At 43.5% G+C, this 22089-nt stretch overlaps 1 protein-coding gene across 1 annotated transcript in view; it reads left to right on the forward strand.

Moving 5' to 3' along the window:
• LOC137614090 (microtubule-associated protein 4) overlaps nucleotides 1-21934 on the forward strand; it is an 82407-nt gene extending 60473 nt beyond the window's left edge. The window contains exons 8-17 of the mRNA XM_068343615.1: nucleotides 10860-12148; nucleotides 13548-13805; nucleotides 14488-14668; nucleotides 14855-14917; nucleotides 17275-17576; nucleotides 18741-18797; nucleotides 20059-20140; nucleotides 20438-20550; nucleotides 21443-21620; nucleotides 21803-21934. Coding sequence (XP_068199716.1) covers nucleotides 10860-12148; nucleotides 13548-13805; nucleotides 14488-14668; nucleotides 14855-14917; nucleotides 17275-17576; nucleotides 18741-18797; nucleotides 20059-20140; nucleotides 20438-20550; nucleotides 21443-21620; nucleotides 21803-21810 — 2531 coding nt within the window. The 3' untranslated portion in view covers nucleotides 21811-21934. The remainder of the gene's footprint in view (nucleotides 1-10859; nucleotides 12149-13547; nucleotides 13806-14487; nucleotides 14669-14854; nucleotides 14918-17274; nucleotides 17577-18740; nucleotides 18798-20058; nucleotides 20141-20437; nucleotides 20551-21442; nucleotides 21621-21802) is intronic.
• The last annotated feature ends 155 nt before the right edge of the window (nucleotides 21935-22089 follow it).

Raw genomic sequence — 22089 nt, forward strand, 5'->3', positions numbered from 1 at the left:
AAAACTAACTATACAAAACATGCAACATCTATTTATATAATGTCCATCTTTTGTCTGCTGTTTTGTTTCAGATAACTTCACAGTGTTGAAATATTTATTGAATAAACCTTTTTTAACATGACAGTAAAAGTTTTAAAAGTTTATTGAGTGTTTCATCATATATTTCTTCAATTTCAACTTTCCTGTCTTGTTATTCTCATTGAACATAGTTGACTCATTTGTTTTCATTGCAGTCTTGAAATTACCGTTCTGTCTAGTTGGATAAAAGTAATGATAAAAGATGGTCACATCCCATTTCTTATCTTCATGTCATTCTTTATTAGGTAGCTACATTTCCTTTCACTCACACTCTGGGTTCTTATCCAATTAGCGTTCAGTTCCAGCCAGGCTCAGCTGTCTCCGTGCTGTCAGGCTACATGCTCTCTGAATAATGAGGGTGATTGTTGGAGGAGCTGAAAAACTGTCGTTGAACATTTGGTATTCATTTAAACACGGCCAGAGTTTGTTTCCTGTCTGTCTCTTTGTTTTTGACAGAGTGATGGCGGTGAATGTACTAAATGTCCAGATTAGGCAAGTGAACCAGATTCTTTCATAATGAATTGATACAAAAAACAGTTTCTCAGTTGTTGATCATGTATGTAAATCTAGTTTTTTATGACGAAGCAATGTCAGAATATCAATGCCAAAGAACAGTGCTTGAATAGTTAAAGATATATCAACACACCGGATGTAGTTTAATTCCTCAGCTTACAGTGTCATGTTAAAAAAGGTTGATTTGATAAATGATCAGCACAACTTAATGTACTCATCGTCTGTGGGCTGTAAACCCATCTGAACTCAGGGACACCTGATTAGAATCTTGTGGTCAGTAATTCATATATTACGTATATACTGGTCACATTTACATGTGGTTTGGTAGTGAAAATGTTTCCACTGTCAGTCTGACTGTGTCTCTATGTCTGCCTGTCTGTCTATCCATTTATCTGTCCATCTGTCTATCAGGTAGGCAGAAAGACAGGCACGGACCTGGGTCCTTCTGTCTTCTTTCTCTTTTCTGTTGATGTCTCTAGCAGTTTTTGGATCAGTTACTGTGGTGTCCTCACATGCACATCTTGGAGTCAGACCCAAGTCAGACTTTGGGGTCGACAGTGCAATGCCCTCCCTAGGTTTTGTAGCATACTACTTTGCCCCCACCCATCACACAAATATGCTAACTTTCAGTGTCATCATCTATCCTCCTTCCATCTGACCCCATCTTCAGACAGTACAAAGAGTAATACTACTAAACATCACCTAAAACCATTTACCCCAACCCCCTATGTGGCTGAAACCCACACAGCGATGAAGAGCCTGTTGCCATAGCAACAGGAGGCAGTTGCTTTGGTGACTAATAAGAAGTGGGCCTATGGAGGTAACAATGTATATTTAGCATGGATTAGGATGTTTTGAGGGGCTCCAAAAGAGATATGTTTAAGATATAAATAGACTGTCTTCCTTCAGCATTTGGTTCCTCATTGATATCCTCCTCTTTACATGTGATTCTGTTCTTTTGGTCTCTCAGTGATTGCCTCCACATCTTGAATTATAACCTACTTCTCGTCCAGCTGTATTAAGTCAGTGTTTCTGTTGGTTCTGTTTGAACTTGATGTACTGTCGTATCCAACTTTTGTCCCTAATGGACTCTACTTCTTCTGGCAGCACAAAAACCTTCTCTGTGAGCTTACTGCTCTAAGCCAACTATCTAAATGTGATGGTTGTTGTTGTCACCTACAGAGCGGGTTCAGTTGTTTAGAACCACCTGCATCGTAGGTATCTTATTTCCTGTCAGCAGGTTTGAGAATATTAATTCACAGTGGTGTAAATGTCTACACTAAATAGTTCTTCGAAGTATAACATACACAAAACAATCATACAAAAAAATAAATGATACCACCAACATGATTTTTTTTCTAAATACAATAATAAATATGAATCCAAATACTAGCTAACTTCAACAGCTTGTGAGGAACTTTCAGTAGGTAGCTCTGAGTCAGGTCATTACTACACACTGCTACCGTAGCCTCAACAAACGCCCCCTCGGGGATGACCGTGTCCATATACATATCAAATATGACTCAAGATAGGCCAATTTACTCTATCAATCACTCCGGAGGTGTGAGGGTCGGCGCTGTGGTCAATCTGATCATTTTTGATTTTGTCCAGCCATGAATCCAAAAGATTCCAAATATCTTTTAATGCAGGAACCATTTGTTTTCCAGATTCTAGGATTTGGTGGAGGTTAGGGAGGACCACTATGTATATGTGGAGACCTGAAAAATGTGTTATTCATAGTAGGACCCCTAATGAGACCTTATGAACAATTCAGCTAATGAACAGCCTCCCTGAACTAATTGTCTTTGTAGGTTTTCGACTATCTGTACAGTACTTCCAGCCAGAACTTAAGAGTCTGATGCAGCCTGAATTGTGTGTACAAGGTTTTTTATTTGTGTACACATCAACAAGTGTCCCATTAAATCTTCAATGCTGCATGGCAAAATGCATACTCAGGTGTACACTCACTGTGAGCATGACTCCTTGTTCATTTCTCAGAATTGTTTCTCACCTGCTCTTCTTCTCTGTCGTACCAAACATGCATGCAAATAATAAGAGATTATCAAACATGTTTAGATTAGCATATTCTCACACATTGAGACACATTCTTCCAGTCCAATTCGTGTTTTAGCAGAATATTCTTCAGGCTTCCAAAAAAGACCACGTTCTTAATTTTACATTGAGCAACTTAAGGACATTCCTTGTAGACGACACAGTGAGCCTTATTATTCGAAGTTCTATATATATTTTACATTAAGCACAGCACGAAGTCAGGCAGAGAAACGATGAAGAAGAAACAGTACAATCATATTTCAGATAAAGATAAACGTGTGACAGAAGTGAATCGCATTGTTCTAGAGGGCTGTCACTGTGTGTGGATGATTGGGAAGAAAATAGGTGGGGGTGAGAAAAACTGGAGTGAAAGAGAAAAGTCAAGGGGAGGGGGCTTACTCACTCCACCACAGTAGGTGGGATTTGGGAACTGGAAGCAGCCAATTGGCAGCTACAACTGGGTCACATGATAGCTGTTATAATCAGTAAGACAACTAAATGGGGGGAGAGAGAGGAAAAGAGAGAGACACAGAGAGAGAGAGAGAGAGAGAGAGCAGGAAGAGGGAGACAGATGCTCATCCAGTTCACACTCAGTGTATGCTTCGATTCAGAGTGGAGGCACATCGTGAAAGATTACCCACAGTACAGTCAACATCTGAGTGACAGAACGAAGGAGCTACAGCACAAGGCAACAGAAGACAGACAAGTGGCACACATTATCTCAGACAGCTGAGACAAAGGCAGACTGAAAGAAAGAAAGAGGAAAGAGAATAGAAAGGAGAGACAACATGTCTTCGCTCTCCAATCAGCAGCCTGGCTCGCCTTTCTCAGAGTACAGTGAGCTGTGTAAGGTTCCGCCGTCTCTGTCGCCCCCTGTGCCAGCTCAAACTTGGAATTGGCAGCATGCTTCCAGCATCGACATGGGCACCCCAAAGGATTTGTTGGTAGGTGGTGAGACTCTGACAACGACTGGATTAACAGATGAAGATAAATTATGTTTCTTTGAGCAGCCAGGTAGGGGAAACATACATGTAGAGCTGAAGGTGCCAGGAACTGTTGGTGGTATCTCTGGAAGCACCTCGCTGGGTAACACTTCATTGGGCAGTGCAGGGGAAAGTCCAGACAGCCCCCTGTCATCCTCCCCATCTCCCTCTCCAGCGTCCCCAGGTAAACTGCCCTCTGCTTTAGGATATGGGAACACCAGCAGGATCTCGCTGCCGCCAGTTCCCGGATCCCCAGCCAAACATATGGAGCTGTCGTCAACCACTAGCCCTTTGCGTCCACACTTATTGGGAGCCTCAATGGCAGGGTCATCTACACCGGATGCTGACTCTCCATCTGAGCAGAAAAACTCCAGTTTTGGTGAATCCAGTCCAAAGATTGCAATGCCCCAGGTAGCCCCAGACTACTGCATTATCAATGACAAGATTGGAACTGCAAACAGGGCAGCCCTGGGTGACCAAAAACCTTTGGAAGGCTCTTCAGGGGACAACAGTGAGATGGAAGATGTAGAAGAGGAAGAGTTGGATTTAGAACCGTGTTTTATGGGACGAGCTCAGCAGCAGAGGAAAGCTATGCGTCGGGCAATGTCTGAATGTTCCCACCTATCCGTACCAACCAATCTACAGCTGCCAGATAAATACCCTGGTGGAGACGGGGCAGGTATAGACCAGCTGGTGTCACCCATTGCTGGGCATCATCGTTCACTACACTCTATGAAACGCTCACTGACCGTTGCGGAAGACCAGCCTCTTAACCCGTCGCCCACACTCTCAGCAGCTGGCGCGACACACATTGACTTGCGACAAGCCCAGCTTGAGCCTCGTCTCTGCCTCTCCCCTTTCCCACCACTGAAGGAAGACAAAGTGGGCCTGCTTCTGTCGCCAGTAGAGTCATTCAAGGCCTTGAAGGTGGAAAAGGAGCCAGGTGGTATTGTACTCCCAGTACCACCCAGCCCCAAGGGCGTCAGGGGCTCTGATAGCAGTTCTACTCTGTTTGGAGGCCTCAACATTGAAAGAGAAACTGACTTTGATAATATAGTATTTGGAGCTGGAAACACACCAGCAGATTTTGCCATTGGCTACACCGATCACAGAGTGAACTCTGGCACTAATCCTTTCATCACAGTAGATGGTAGGTCAAGGTCATTTTTGTAGTTTTCCCCTTTTACCTGGTATTCTAGATCACCCTTTAAAGTTCACTGCTGAACAAGTACTGTGAGTATAGTGAGACCTACAGACATGTAACATATGATCTGATAGGTTTTACTCTTTTCTATTTGGTAGATTTCATGGGATTTTTTGAACAAATAGATAAGTTAGAGGGAGCAGACTTTGACGGTTTGGACACATTCAGTATGAGTATGTTGGTAAAATGGTGTTGAAGATGAAGCCACCATCCTGAACACCATTTGACAAGGTGAAGGTGGATGGATGTAGTGCGGGAGACATGAGGTCAGTTGGTTTTATAGAGGAGGATGAAGTAGACTGACTAGATTCAGTTCGGATTTGCTTGTATTGGATAAAGGATGGTTTTTTCATTCTTTCTACACAGAATTGTGTTTTGTTTTTTTGTTCATCAGAGGTCATGTTTGCTAGCTGATGTGCACTCAGGAATAGTTGACAAAACAGACTGAAATTGTGCAATTTCCTCCGGGATTATTAAAGTATCTATCTATCTATCTATCTATCTATCTATCTATCTATCTATCTATCTATCTATCTATCTATCTATCTATCTATCTATCTATCTATCTATCTATCTATCTTATCTATCTTATCTATCTTATCTATCTTATCTATCTATCTGACAGGAGTGTCAGACAGTAGCAGAGTGAAAGAAGCAATGAATAGCTTTGAGGTTTTGACTTTAACAGAAATGCCCCATAGGCTACTTTGTATTCCATGAAGGTAGTCTGCGACTGGTTGTGTGTTGGTCAAACACTGTGTGCCAGTTTCACTGAATGTAGTCTTAGGTTTTGCATCTGTGGACACAGGTTGTTGTTTGGACGACTGTGTAATCCTGTCTATGAAGCTGTGTGAGGTGATGTCGTTGCTGAGACTCAAGCTGACAGGGTCAGGATAGCATAGCTCATTATACTGATGGAGGCTTTGTCTGCCCGGCCTTGCATCCTGCGCCATGCTTCCTCTGTTTATCTGTCAATTCTTCCATTTCTTCTTCGTATCGCTCTGAATGCTCATTAGAGTCTCTGGGAAGACAGCAAACCAAGATGGCTGTAAACAGGCCACAGTCACATTAAATAATGGCTGCCTTGAGCCACAACGGGATCACTAACTGGGCTGTTCAGACCACTGTAGTGATGCTTTCTGTAATGACCATCGTTCTCTCACTTTATATCCATCTTACACTCCCCTAACTTTCTATTATGTGTGTCTTGTTGGTTTCTGTATCTCTTTTCTCAGTTTTTTTACCCTCCTGACACAAAGTCAGGTGTATCAGAGGTTGTCAGGCTAGCCAGGAGCATTTAAAGGGGCACCAATCTTTATTGTTTAGCCCGTTTTTTTTTTTAAACAGAACGTCTGCATAGAGCTCAAACAAACAAGACCCGCATGAAATCCAGTGTTTCTCCAGATGGTGAGGTGGAGGTAAACCACACAGCTACATACATGACCTAGAGCCTGAGCCTCAGCACTGACACCCTGCACAAGATGGTGTGAGAAGGATAAGATCATTTAAAGCACGGGGAAGAAGAAAGGATTGCACGAGCTTGGGAAAAATGGAAGAGACCAAAATTGTTTTCACAGCGATACAGATGAAGTTGTAAGGTGAAATAGTACTTGTTTAGTTGCTTGGGTAGATGAAAGGGGCACAAAGAAGAGAGTGAATTCAACGAAAACGAAAGAGGATGGTTATGTACTGTTGGTTTTCTTTGGCATTATAGGCAAGTGAGAAATCTAAGAAAAAAAAATCAATTTTAATTAGACTATATTTTCCACCTACTTGTTTCATAAATTCAGTAGACATTACCTGATCAATAGTTTATTGTGACAGTCATCTGGTCTGTGACTATTTATGTTCAGCCGAGGGTTTGTGAGACACATTTTGTGTAGAGTGAGAGGAGTAACATTGCTCGAATCAAAGAACATGAATATATGAAGGATAGGCCTGATTCTGTTTTGCATTGTCACAAATGAAGGGACATATGGGGGACTGTGTGGAGATCAGCTTGCATCTCAGCAGAGTCCAGTAGATTTCATGCCAAGAGTCACTCTCTCTCTCAAGCCACTAATTGTCACATACTGTTCCATCTGAAGATTCCCTCCAGAGGCATTGCGTTTGGCCTGTAGTAAATGGGTTATGAGCATGTGTTTTTGTTTTTGCTGATTTGTTGTCTCGGTGTTGACAGGCAGCGCTGTCTGCACGTTTGATTGCATGCTTATTTTTTTTGCATATGAACATTTTATTTCAAGGATTTCAAAGCTTTACTCTTTATTTGTCCTTTTTACACAAAGGGTGGCACAAAGTGAAAAGGCAGCAATCCTTTTATCCATATATGTGTATGAGTTCTATTTCATCTATTTCAATGAAACAGAATGCAGATAGACCTCAGCTAACATCAATAATTAGTTCCAGGAGACGCGACGTAAATCGAAAAAGGTCATACTGTAAGTTGGCCTAACTCGTTTCCAGGCTAAACCAAAGATAACCATTCCCAGTTCTGTACTGAACTTTAGTTATGAATGCATTTCCAATAATTTTTGGTTAAGATAACTATTTAAAGATAACAATTTTATTTTTTAATAAAGTACAGATAGCACATACAGTACAGATAGCACTGTTCAAACATCACCGTCTCGTACGTCACCACCTCATCTTTGGCTGCTTCAGCTGCTTCTTCATTAAGGGTCACTGGGGTCGCTTTGGGCCAATAATATGATATTATGTCGTTTTGTTTTTATTTATTGTACAGGATATATGATTTAATGCGCTTTTAATGGTTTTGTTGACAGATGATTATTTATTGCTTTTAAACTTCTTGACCTTTTTCAATTTTCAGTTTGAGGAAAAACACGTTCAGTGTCATAACCAAAACACTAAGTACCCATCTTCTAACCCGCTTTGCTCAAAGGCTGTGGGGTTTGGATTTGGAACTCAACCTGCTTAGTGATCTGGCACATGGAGTGAAAACCAAATAAATTAATTCCTTGATTCAGAATCTTCAGAAATGTAACTGTTGACTGCATGACGATGTGCATTGTCACTGTGACCAAACAGAACCTCAGATAGCACAAAGTCCAACTTCCACTGTGTTGGCACTTCACAACCACTTGAGAGTGTCCAACAGGTCTGATGTGCTGCACTTCAACAGCTCATTGGTGAAGTGTGGCGCTCCTTCACGTTACACAGGGTTCCACAGTGCTGAGGACCACAGTGACAAGGTCTTAGTACACAGAATGTGTCAGCTGATTTCAACAGTCCAGTTGAGGAGTCAAAAGAAGACCATAGAATTAGCTCATAACATGACAACATGATTATACAGTATTTAACTACTGAACCTGAATGTAACAGTCAGGAGCTGGCACCAGGCTTGACCTCCATCTACCAGCATGTTTTCATGAAATATTATCACCAGTAATGCCCCTTATTACCAGTCTACACCCTGAAGGCACCCAATTGACGGATGCTTCCAATCACGATCCTTATCAATAATTAACGATCCTCTCTAGGGAGATGAATTATTACTTTCTTTCTTTTTAGAGGTCATTAATGCCCCATTTTCTCTTGTAGTAGCTGAACTGTTCTAGGTATTGATTATTTTGTGTTGCACATCTCTTAATTTTTTAATCTGCTATTTGTCAAGTAATGGCAGAATGCTAATTTGCATTAGCATGACCCAAAGTGTTTTAATGACAGGTTGAAGTAGATGTAAAACAAAAAACTGAAAGTAAAAAAGAGCAATGTGTGGGAGAGAGAAAGAGAGACTTAGACAGAGAGATTTGTGCATTGCCTCCTGCAGGTTTATTAAATGAAGACATTTGCACCAGCTGTGAACCAACCACATTACTGCCCCGATCAGAGCATCAAGTTGATCTCCTGAGCCTCATGGAGCCTCAAGTTCACTCCATTCCTGTCTGCTTGTTCTTCTTCTTCTGGATTATTTCACCAATGTCTTGAGATGATTATTATTATTTTGCATATGTAGGTAGTCCTCAACTTATGAGCATTCGACTTTCAAACATTCGGAGATATGAACAAACACACATCGCCATATCCTTCTATCCTTTCTGCCACAAATTACTTCAACTGGAGATTGAAATTTAATAAATAACTTACGAACAATTCTACTTATGAACAACCTGTTGGAACCAATTGTGTTCGTAGGTTGAGGACTTCTTGCACTGTAGTCACCTATATGTTGTCGTGGCACTTGTTTGAGGATATTTTATCTACATTAGGCTTACATGCCAATTCCTTTGTTTGTCCCTCCCTTCTTGTGTCGTCATTCTTATTAATACCTTCTGTTATCTAGAATCACTGACATGATATCATTGACTGGAGTAACTCTAAAGCTGAAACAGAGCAAAAGCAATTCTAGTAGACACCTAACTAGTTATTCATCTTCGTCTTTCCTCCATAGAAGTCTTTCTTCTTGCTCTTTCTGTCCACTTTCTTGACTAAATTTGATCTTCAGCATGTCTGACGCTGGCTCTCAAGACAAACCTTTTCACATTTTTTCTAAGCTTCATGCATGATCTCTAGCTTGTTTGTCTGTTAAAAACAAGCAGAAATATCTTTATTTTCCCTTTATCCTGTTGGTTCAGGAGATCATGAAGCCTAGCAGATAAAGTGGAGGCGATTGAAGCTGAAGAGCAAAGCCAAACATCCAGTTAATCAGAAGCCTCGGGATACTTGTGTGGAAATCAATCTGCAAAAGGGGGCTTCACATTAGAAAATGTTAAATGATGAATTCTAGTTCCAGCTGTCTTACATGTTCATTGTTTTGACTCTGTTTATTCAGTAATGAAAATATAATAACAAAGGTGAAGGAAAAGTTATCAACTGTACACACCACAGCTCATACTGATGGAAAGTTAGGTGAACTTTCTGAGCACACAGATCTTCATTCCAAGAGGACATGCTGTTTGAAACAGATTTGAAAAACAGATTTAAATATAGAACTAAAACTTCAGTGGAGCTTCTACGGTATAATCAAAGCCCAACAGATTTCAAAAACTTTGTTTACACTCCTTTCTAAAAGGCAATTTTCATTGTATACTCCTTGAGGCAAAGACACGATATCTGTTGTTCCATCAGAATCTTGCTTTAACAGTAGGACAACAAACTGAGTCCTACTAAAGTAGATCTTGTGGTTCATTTTGACGTCCTCATCACCTGAAGTCCGACAATGCTCATGTTTAATTCAGTGAGTCAGCACAGAACTCACACACTGGGCTTGTTTTGTTTTGCATAATGTTTTGATCATTTTGTCACATCACCCGGATCACAATATTTTGTCTTACCTCACAATGAAGGAACAAACTAAAACAAATAGTTTCAGGTGTCATAGATTTCAGATATTTCAGGTATTGATCCAGTTTATAATCATCCTCACATGTTTCTGGTTTGTCCCTTGTTAGTGTGGTTTTCTGGTTGGCAGCTTCTTTCACCTCACAAGGTTTTGGTAATCATGTGTGATGAACTACAGGAGGGGCATGAAGTATTCAGCTGCTCTTCTAAACCAGCCAAGGTTCTAACCCTGCCACCATGGCATATTTTGGGAAGGCTTTGCTTATACATTATTAACTCATTGACTGCCAGTTAACTCTTTGGCTGCCAGCTGTTTTCAGAACAGGGATCCCCACACTGCCAGCGGTTTTAGAGCAACTGTTGATGATGTTCCACTAATTGCTGTTAACAACACCTTACATGTAGACGTGAATGTGTCACTGCCACCTACTGTAGTTGATGTGCAATTACACTTTATTCTGGTACGACAGTGAGAGAACAAATGCTTGACCGTTCGTGTTCCCCTGAGGTCACACTGTTAAGAGTCTCTGAGGGGCTTTTAGTGAAGTTTTCCCATTTAAAATTAATTTGAGACGATTGTTTAAAACGGGTAGTTATGCGATGAGATCGAGCTCTGGTTCTTTCTGCTGCCACTAGACACTGTTTTTTGTTTTGTTTTGTTTTTTTGTCATTTTAGATAAGTTGTATTTGCCTTGCATAGAACTTACTTATATTTTCTCAACTTCCAGTAAAACCAGACACGATGGAAGAGGCTGAGAAGAAGAAGGAGAAGCTGGAGGAAGATGTGAGGAAGGTAGAAGTGTTTGACTCGGTGGATAAAGCCGAGCAGAAGGGCGTGAAGGTTGACTTCACTAGCAGTGAGTCTCCTTCCAAGGTGGAGAAAGAAAAGCAGAGTGAGATACAGAAAGACAAGGAGAAAGAAGAATGGAAAGAGACAGACGGGGAGAAGCTGGAAGGAAAAGTGGAGAAATCCACAGAGAAAAAAGAAGAAAAAGTGGAAGAAAACAAAGACAATGAGGAACAAAAGGTGATAGAGAAGGAGAAAGAGGAACAAAAAGCAAAAGCAAAGGAGGAAGAGGAACAAAGAGCAAAAGAGGAAAAAGAAAAACAAAAGTTGATAGAGAAGGAGAAAGAGGAACAAAAGCTGAAAGAAAAGGAGAAAGAGGAACAAAAAGCAAATGAGGAGAAAGAAAAACAAAGGTTGATAGAAAAGGAGAAAGAAGAACAAAAGCTGAAAAAGGAGATAGAGGAACAAAAAGCGAAAGAGGAGAAAGAAAAACAAATGCTGATAGAGAAGGAGAAAGAGGAACAAAAAGCAAGAGAGGAGAAAGAAAAACAAATGTTGATAGAGAAGGAGAAAGAGGAACAAAAGTTTAAAAAGGAGAAAGAGGAACAAATGGCAAAGGAGGAGAAAGAAAAACAAATGTTGATAGAGAAGGAGAAAGAGGAACAAAAGCAGAAAGAAAAGGAGAAGGAAGAACAAAAAGCAAAAGAAGAGAAAGAAAAACAAATGCTGATAGAGAAGGAGAAAGAGGAACAAAAGCTGAAAGACAAGGAGAAAGAGGAACAAAAAGCAAAACAGGAAAAAGAAAAACAAATGTTGATAGAGGAGGAGAAAGAGGAACAAAAGCTGAAAGAAAAGGAGAAAGAGGCAGAAAAAATGAATGAAGGGACGCCCACTAAACCTGATGTCAGTCAGAACAAAGACAAAACAGTAGAACCAGAGACAGAAACAACAGCAAAGGTGGGAGAAATTATGAAAGAGAATGCTGCTGCAGACAAATCCAACAAGACAGAGAAACTGCATGAGAAGGAAAAGGTTGGACAGAAGATCCAGAAAGAGGAAAAGCAGGACAAAATACAGGCAGAGCAAAAGACTGCAAAGAGAAAGGATGACAAGAAGGATAAGCCTCTAAAGGCAGATGGAGGTGACAAGGCCAAAAAAGCAAAAGCTACCACTGAGGGAAGCAGCGCTGCCCCAAGCAAAGACCTGGGAGGTGCAGACAAGAAGCCCAAGGTAGGATGGACTGCTGTCTACCGTCTGGTGGTCAGGTTTCATTGGACGTGGTGTGGTAGGATGAGATATGAACCCTAAACACAGGGAGAGCTGCTAAAGAACGCTGAACACCTCACTATTGTTCCTGTACGCTGGGCTGCCCACAAGAGGCCCGAAACAATGGCTGAAGTTAACATTTATGCATTGTGTCTCAGTCCTGCACAGTTTATCTGAAAATAAATTGAATTACTTAATATTTACAACAAAGAGTTGATTCAGTTGTTATGTATAAGGTTAAGTAAGACTGTTACAGTAGATACGAACATCTGACTCACCAACAGTCGGATGTTGGTATTTTAGGGAAACGTTTGGTGTAGTTCCCCTTTCTGCCACAACCCCAACCGAGCAGCACTGCTCCTCACACTCATCTTCAACACTCATCTTCCTCTTCTCGCCCAGTTTGTTCTAGTAATTATAGATTGAAATTTAATATCCAGACAGTCCTCAGCTTACAAACACAAAAGGTTCAGAGAGTCTGTTCCTAAACTGAATTGTTCGTAAATTGTTATGCAGTAATCCCTCGCTTATTCGTGCTTCAAGATGCACGGCTTCACTACATCGCAGATTTTTAGTAGGTAGTCACGCGATACCGTACAATACGAGCCGCCACTCGGAGCCTATTGTGTTCCAAAGTTGGGCCAAGTCTGTCAATAAATGATTCTGTTGATTTTCAACGGTTGCACCTACGTTTAATTTTTTTGCTTTTTCTTTTTTGCAGTTTACGTACTCGTAGAGCAGGTCTAAAACAAATTACAGCTTCATCTATATTTAACTCTCCTGTTAACAAGCTTTAATAAGCCTCAGTTCTGATCAAGTCAACGTTTATCAGTTTAGAACATGTAAAATGACAGCAGCTAAGCAAACTTTGACAGGCTTACATAGTGAGAGCAAAAACAATACATGAGAATAAAGTTGAATTATTTAAGTAGAAATTTAGAAGCTGGGTGTCCGGCTGTGGTTTCAGGTGTTGTTCAGCAGCTCTTGTGTGAATAGGTTGTCTCGTCCGGCCATTTATGCTATTTATTTTACCTTAAAATGGAAAATGATGGAATCACGTTAGTGGATTCATGAGTCCGTTGATTGTGCTGCTCAAGCCTCTGCACCTGCTTCCTCCATGTTTAACATGTCGCATGTTTTTATTTAAAACGTGAAAGTTTAAAAAAAAAAGTTTCCTGAAGTAAACTGGAGACATCATTAATATTAATTATTGATTAAAGTTTGGTCCATGATAAGTTGCTGCTTGTGCTGCTTACCCTCCCTGCCTTTATCATTTTCCATGTTTCTAATTTTTCCCCCTTTGCGTTCCCTCTTTTTTTTTTTGCCCCTCATCGCTCCTGTTTGCCTCGGTCCCTTGTTGCAGCCCATCGCCGGGGCAACCAAATATAACACTGCTGCCAAAACACGACCGAGCAGCACGACTGCTGGCAGTTTAGGTCCTACAAAGCGCCCCACACTCTCCACCACCACCACCACCACCACCACCACCTCAGACAAAAAACTACCCACAACTAAGGCACCATCTACAGCTTCTGCCGCTCCAAAGCGGCCCCCCACCACCTCTACCAGCCGCCCTGCGTCCTCAGGCACCACTGCCACCGCACGTGATCTCAAGCCCAAGGTAAGATTCACCTCGACATCAGGACAGCTTCCAAAGACCGCCGAGGAGGATCAGAGCCGGATCCGACCGGAACGGCTGACACTCAGGAGCATCAAAGAAACTGTTATCGATCGGTTATTACCAGTAACACCAGCATTAGTCTTTCCCAGTTTGAACACATCAAACTGGAGGTTTATGCAGTAAAAACATTTGATCAGTGGATGAAGGTCATTCTAAAGTGACTTTCATGAGTCCAGCTGTAACGCTGGACGTTTGTGTCAGCGGGTTAAATGTCATCGGGTTCATTCTCTGCTCTCTAAAGACCTCACCGGCCCTCTGTCGCCCTCGCCTGGTGGCCTCCTTTACTGCAGCTTGTGTGCCATGTCCACCCATTAATTAGGAGCCTTTATTTGGCCTGCTGGTGGCCGGGGGGGGGGCAGCTTGTTGGCAGTTTGATGGGGCATCATCCAGCAGGTCATGGGTGGGGGGCGAGAGGCACATGCTGCTTAATTAAATGGGTCGTCCTCCTGGAGAGTCTTTGACTTGTTCTACATATTGGGGCGAAATGTTTGACCTGATTTTCTTGGTGAACCCCCCCCCCCCTTCAAAGTGCACCTGACGTGTCGCTGATGTTCTCACTGATTTTCATCCATCAGTCTCTCTCCTCATCTCTTGGTCTTTCATATCCGCCCCCCCTCCTCAGACGACTGCAGAGAAACGCCCCCCTGCGCCAAAGGCCAGCACTGCCACCTCCAATCAAACCACCTCCACTACCGCCAGCAAGAGCGGATCTGCCCCCCCAGCGGCCAGTAGAACGACTACATCAACACGCACAACAGCGTCGGCTCGCAGCGCCACCACAGCGGCAACCAAAAAGCCTCTGGGTACACACACACACGCACACACACACACGCACGCACGCACACACACACACACACACACACACACACACACACACACACACACACACACACAATTTAAACATCTATATCTACTATGAATAAGATGTTGTTCCATTCCTGCTTCGGTGAACTTCTCTTTATTCGATACTCTTTGTTCTTTGTTCTCAGCCTCGAAGACCGACGGCAAAGCAGGAGAGGAGAAAAGGGCTGGAACTCTGAGGACGTCTGCAGGTATCCCACCAGTCACACCAGTCACACCAGTCACACCAGACACACCAGTAACACCAGTCACACCAGTCACACCAGTCACACCAGTCACACCAGTCACACCAGTCACACCAGTCCCACCAGTCACACCAGACACACCAGACACACCAGTCACACCAGTCCCACCAGTCACACCAGACACACCAGACACACCAGTCACACCAGACACACCAGACACACCAGTCCCACCAGTCACACCAGTCACACCAGACACACCAGACACACCAGTCACACCAGACACACCAGACACACCAGTCACACCAGACACACCAGTCACACCAGTCCCACCAGTCCCACCAGTAACACCAGTCACACCAGTAACACCAGTCACACCAGACACACCAGTCACACCAGACACACCAGTCACACCAGTAACACCAGTCACACCAGTCACACCAGTAACACCAGTCACACCAGTCACTCAGTCCATGTTATGTGTTAATACTGATATGTTAAATAATGATCATATGAAATGTGTGATACAGCCTGAAATGTTAAACTGGGGGGGGTCCTAAATGTGGTTACAGGAGTCCGTCGCTCATTCACGCTTTAAGATGCCCGGCTTGATCTCATCGTGGATTCTCAGTAGATAGTCACGTGATGCGGTACACGCATTCTATTGGCTGACAGCATCCGGAATTACGCTGCGTTCTGGAACTCACGGAAGAAACACTTAAAAGCACTTTAAACAGTCTATCAGAGTGTGTGGGGGGGTAATACAGGTAGAAGGTGGTTTAATATCAGTATGGGGAGGGTTCAGAAACGTTTAAATTATCGTAAATAATGTAATAAATAGTTTTTCACAACATCATGGAATTTAGTTTTTTTGCGGTGATCCTGGAACGCATTAAGCGCGAGTAACGAGGGATTCCTGTGTCTGCTTTGACGTGATCAAATTTAATGTTGCGTAGTCTTAAGTGGACGAGGGAGTATTTCTTGTTGATGCACATAGACAGACAGATTGTACACATTCTTCCCAGCTGCCGTGTGACCTCCATCTGTGCTCTCAGCTCCTCTCGTCTCCTCTATAATCCCCTCCTCAGGTTTGCCTTTCGTCTCTCTTCCTTTACAGTCACAGCTTTACGCTCCTCTTTGACAGATTAGCTCACGTGTAGTCCACAGGAGAGCTGTCAGCAGGAGCGTGGCTCCACCACACACACTTCACAGCTTCATACAGAGAGATTCTATTGCTGAAAGACCTCGGAGAGTTAAAAACCTTCGCTCCAGCAGCCTGTGGATTACCCCCCCCCCCCGCTGTTGACAGGGGCTGTGGCTGATACGGCTTCAGGATGTTTAATCTGTCGGGGTCTGCGCTGCGATTCAGATGAGTGTGTAGAGACGTGGAGGCAGGCGAGGATTGTCTCCATTAAACACGTCTTAACTGGAGCTGAGATAGAACCAAAAACAGCAGCAGGATACACGGGTCAGCATGGGGGGGGGGGGTGATGACCAGACAAACAGCAATGGAACAGTCAGATGTTAACTGGGGCTAAAGTTAGTAGAATGAAGTGAGATGTGTTTGTTCAAAGCAGACAGAGGAGGAGGAGGAAGAGGAGACGAAGGTTAGAGTAGAGAGAAATAAATAATACATTTTAGGTGCGCCTTTTAATGTGGAAAATACTGTAATTTAATTAAATAATGTAATTTAATTTAATTTTTTTAATGTTTTTAAAATTAAATTAAAGCGGATTAAGCGGGTTGGAAGATGAATGAATGAATAAATGTAATTAAATTAAATGTAATTAAATTTAAAAAACAACTAAATTTATTATTTATTTATTATTATTACTTATTGAAGTTACAAACATTACAATTGCACAGAAAAACTACGTTTGTTTGTTTCTCTGTTTTAACATAAATCCTTTTTAATTTCTCAGGTTATTAAACCCACAGAATTCCATCAATCAAGGATCAAACTATCCAATGACTAATGAAAAGAATAAAGAATAAAGAGTAGAGTAGAACTTTATTGATCCCTTAAGGAGATTCGGTCAGGGAAATCAACTTTTCCGTCGCGCTACACACAGTGAGTACACAAAAACACAGAAAAAGCACATAGAAAGCAGTACCAACACCACATAGAAAGAGTAATAAATAACCCAACTAGAGTATAGAAATAGAAAGACACGTCATAAATCCAAATGTTTCCACGCTGTCTGGACGGTAAGTCGTTAGGAGGTCAGAGGATCACTGAGGGCTCGTCTCTAATGAACATTTCCAGTGGTGGTTCGTTGCAGTCTGCAGTCTGAAGACGGCAGATATTCAGATTCTGTTCACTTTTACGTTGAAACCCAGTCAGACTGATTCATTCTGTCGCCCAGCTGACTCCACCAAACCCAGAACCAGCACCAGCACCGCCCCCCGCAGCTCCGCTCCCGCCTCTTCTGCATCTCGCACCCGAACCACAGCGCCCAAACCCGCCACCTCATCCTCCACCGCCGGCGCAGCACCGGAGAAGAAGCCGCTGACCCCCCGCCCCACCACGTCCTCCACCACCGCCGCCACCACCGCCGCCTCCAGGACCACGGCTCGGGCCAGCACAGCACCGGCCCCCGACATCCGCAACGTCCGCTCCAAGATCGGCTCTACTGACAACATGAAGCACCAGCCAGGGGGGGGGAAGGTGGGTGTGCTTTCACCTCCAACAGTCTCCTGATGTGTGTCTGTTTAGCCACAACGCTAATCCAACACGACAGCGGTGACCTCTGGCTTCTCCTCATCCTAACTTTATTCCAGACAGAATTACTGACATGTTACTGACACGTTACTGACATGTTACTGACACGTTACTGACATGTTACTGACATGTTACTGACATGTTACTGACACGTTACTGACATGTTACTGACATGTTACTGACAAGTTACTGACATGTTACTGACATGTTACTGACAAGTTACTGACAAGTTACTGACACGTTACTGACATGTTACTGACAAGTTACTGACACGTTACTGACATGTTACTGACAAGTTACTGACATGTTACAGCATCACTGACATTCTCTCCACCGCCGCAGTAAAACACTCCAACTCCTAACTTTCTACATCCTCTCTTTCCTCTGTGTTTAGAAACATTTCACCCGTTCAGTTTTCCTCAGGGGTCATTTTGTTTCTTATATATCCACATCCTGGGTTCTCTGGAAGGATAGCTCTTGTATTTATCCCAGATACATCCCATAAAGTTCAAACTCACAGATATTCATTCATTTTCCCTGACCGCTACATCCGCTTGAGCGGCTCACGAGAAGCTGGAGCCTATCCCAGCTGGCATAGGGCGATGGGCGGGGGAAACCCCGGGCGCGACGCCAGTGCACCGCAGAGCCACAGACACAAAGACAAGCGTGTCTCTTTTGATAACTTAGACCAGACTTTCAGTGTAGGGACCCTCCGTCCACCTTTCCATCCAATCAGAAACCTCTGACGTAGATGGACTGCTCACCTTGAGACCTGCTTTCCTTTATTTGACATGACGCTTTGCCCATTTGGATTTCTTTATTGAAATGCACCCCCGCTTGTTTTTGCGTTAACTTTATTCTACCCTCTGGTCCTTTATCCTAACTAGTTTGCCTCCTTTCCATCTCCTGCCTTCCTTCATGTCTTCTCATCAAGTGTATCAGTCGTCTTTGTCCCTACTGGTGTTTTATTTATTGTTTTCTGCTCGGTTTTTTTTTTTTCTTGTGTTCTTCTTTATATTTTTTCATTCCGCACCGCCTCATGTTCTCATGTTTTTTCTTGTTTTTGTTGGGTTTTTTTGTTGACTTGGGGGGGTGGACTTGTCTCTCCAGGTGTCATCCACCTCTCAGAACAGGGCCGTCAAATCCAAAGAAACAAGCCAGAGCAAAGTGAGTCTCCTCTCCACCGTCCCAGAAATACAGACCCGATCCAATCTGATGAACGACAACCATCATCTCTGTTCCTATCTGGTGATTGGTTGTTCTGACGTAGACGCCTGTTCTCTAAGTTATTTAGCCCTGAGGGCTAGACGGCCTTGATGGTTTTGAACAGGCTCTGTTCCAGTGACCCCAACAGGTGAACTAGGGTTTGGTTTAAGGTAACTACCTACCTAACTAACGATCTAACTCTCTCCATGTGTAGTTAAACCAAACAGTTTCACATGACGGATTACCTTCTGACAAACACGTTTGGGAGCGTCCCCTGTTGGGGGGGTTAAACCACCACCAGGTCTAGCTCTCCGTCTGTCTTTTCCTTTCCAGCCCGGCTGGTGACGGTGATTTTTTTCCTTTCCTCTGTCCTATTTTACTCATTCCTGTGGTCCCCACACACCCCCTCCCCCACACACGCTCTGCTCTCCCCTCTTGCTGCTATGCTGTGTCCATATAGGTTCAGATAGTCTCCAAAAAGGTGGACTTCAGCCACATCACCTCACGTTTGGGCTCCAAGGACAATATGAAGCATGTTCCTGGTGGAGGGAATGTAAGTACTGCCGAGCCGGCAGCCAGAGCTCATACACACTGGATAAAATGGACCGAAGGAATCAAGACTAAATTCAAATCAATCAAATCAACATTATTGTCAATCAGAGCCAACATGACCAGGTTGTGTAGTTTATGAATTATTTATGAGCAACTATTTCTTAAAGTCAAGCTGAGCTCCTTCAGCCGCCGGCGGGTCCTGCTGGACCTCTGGAAGAGAAACCGATGATGGCAAAGCAGAAATAGCACCCCCCCCTCCCCATTTCCCACTTCACATCCTTTGCTTCCTTAAACTACTCTTGTGTTGTCCTGTCACTAACTCACTAAACCAATAATCCAGTCACACACACACACACACACACCTCTCACACAGGTACACATGGGATGTCTCTGTTGCTTTTCTAGCTTTCCTTTACACTCTCATTGAGCACACACATTTAAAATGAGTTTATCACATATTGTATTTATGATTTTATTCATTTGTGACCTTTTTGAAAAACAACACCTACGTCCCTGCGAGCACTCAAGTAGTCTTTTTTTGAGAATCCTGGTGGTAATAACGGTGTGAATGAGGCTGAATCGGGTCTGAGGTGTGAAAATAAGAATGGATCCGTCACCTGCACGATGTTTTTGACACTCCTGATTGAAAGGCCTGTGTGACACTCGACAGGTTCAAATACTCAACAAAAAGGTGGATCTGAGTAAAGTGACGTCAAAGTGTGGCTCCAAGGACAACATCAAACACAAGCCTGGTGAGTCAGGAAATGTTTTCACCCGTCTCTATATGGAATCCACAGGCTTTTAAATGTTTCAAGTGTGAGCATTAAAAAATGTTCCATTTTTATTTTTTTTACTTATTTCATTTGTTCACTTCTTTTTTTTGAACTACGTTCCAAAATTTTGTGGAAATCCTTTTTTTTTTTTTTGGTACTCCAGCTGAAAGTAACATGATGTAATATGACATTAATCACAGTGTATATACTTGTGCACATACGCTGTCCGTGCATACGTGTGCACGACCGTCGGGCTGACGGTGTTGCGTGTTACAGGTGGAGGTGATGTCAAGATCGAGTCCCATAAAGTGAGCTTCAGGGAAAAGGCTCAGTCCAAAGTCAGCTCCATGGACAATGTGAGCCATTCACCTGGAGGAGGAAACGTCAAGGTGAGACGACCTCTGCTAGTCTCCCGTGTGACTGATAGGATGTTACTGCAATATTCTCTTTATGCAAACTCAGAAGTCCCAGCATGCATTGCAAGCTAAATATGCACTTGTGGGGCAATTAAAAAAAGAAAAAGTTGAACAAGATCTTTGATGTGAAACATTTGTAGGAACGTCTTCCCATGTGCTCCTCAACCAGAGCCAGACTTTCATTTATTATTTCGATGTTAAACCTCAGAAGAGGGAATGTGATGCTGGTCGGTCGTAAGAAATAAAACCCCATCATGCATCTCAGCTGTCATCCCCATCCCTGTGAGCTCAGTGGAAGTCAAAGCACGTCATCATGAAGAGTCTGAAAGATACTTTGACATTAAGAGAAATAAAATGTTATGCCAGCTCTGTTAAGGCGGCCCCATGAATTTACTGCATATATGATTTGATTGTGTTCAGTCTGTTTCATCATCAACAGCACCTTTAACTGCTGGAATCCTCTTGTTTTTTATTTTATTTTTCATCCCAGTTGTGCCCACTTTGCACCTACTTTTGGCGTAGGACGGCCTTGAATTCGTTTCCTTCCGCTGCACACGTTAATCGTACATCAGTCCAGTGGTTCAGATTGATGTCATGAACTCCAGATTTTATTTATTTCTGTTTCGCTCCTCCTTCGTGTCCCACCTCGGTCTGGCTCCAGATCGTTTGAGTCAACACAGATTGATGATCTGTTTTACATCCGTTGACCAATTTATAGGTTTCCTTAAATGTCTGACCACATACGGTGACGAGGATCTACGATAAGGAGCGTTGATGTGAAAGTACCACGTGAACCTTCAGCGAGTTCTCTTTATCTGCTTCATCCCGCCCCCACCCACTGACATCAGCTGCTATGTGTTTTTAGGCTGAGGGGGCCCAGGAGACACCGCTGGGGGACGGGCCCCTGGCCCCGGCCCCAGGCTCTGAGCCAGGCCAGACGGGGAGCCCTGCTGCCCAGGAGAACGGGCTGAAGGAGGGGACCCCCTGTGGGACTGAGGCCCCCCAGGAGCCCCAGGCTTTGGACGTGGGCATCCCAGAGACAAGTAAGTTGTGTTCAGCCTCGGGTGGAGACCCAGTCTTGAGCGATGACCCCTCCCTGATGCAGCAGGCAGCTTTAACCGTCGCCATAGAAACGCCCACCTGTTCAGCACATCTGTCTGTCTGTGATGTCATCGTGTCTGCGGCGCCTGATCCCACCGTCATCTTGTGACTTCTTATCTTGCAGGCATCTAATTCTGCTGTCCCTCTGCCCCATAACGATGCCTCCCCCCCCTCCTTACCTTCTCCTATCTATATGCCCCCCCCCGCCCCACCCCCACTGCCCTGTTCTCTGCTCCTTTTCTTTGAAACGTTTCTGCTACAGATTGACTCATTCAAGCTCAACTTCCGCGAGAATGCTCGCTCTCGCACGGACCACCACGCCGACATCATCACCCCCCGACCCCCACGCCGAACCCACCGCCACCTCCAGCACCACCTGACTCCTGGGGGGTTGCGTCAGCTCCTCCTCCG

Source organism: Antennarius striatus, chromosome 20, assembly GCF_040054535.1.
Source record: "Antennarius striatus isolate MH-2024 chromosome 20, ASM4005453v1, whole genome shotgun sequence".
NCBI classification, from domain to species: Eukaryota; Metazoa; Chordata; class Actinopteri; order Lophiiformes; family Antennariidae; genus Antennarius; species Antennarius striatus.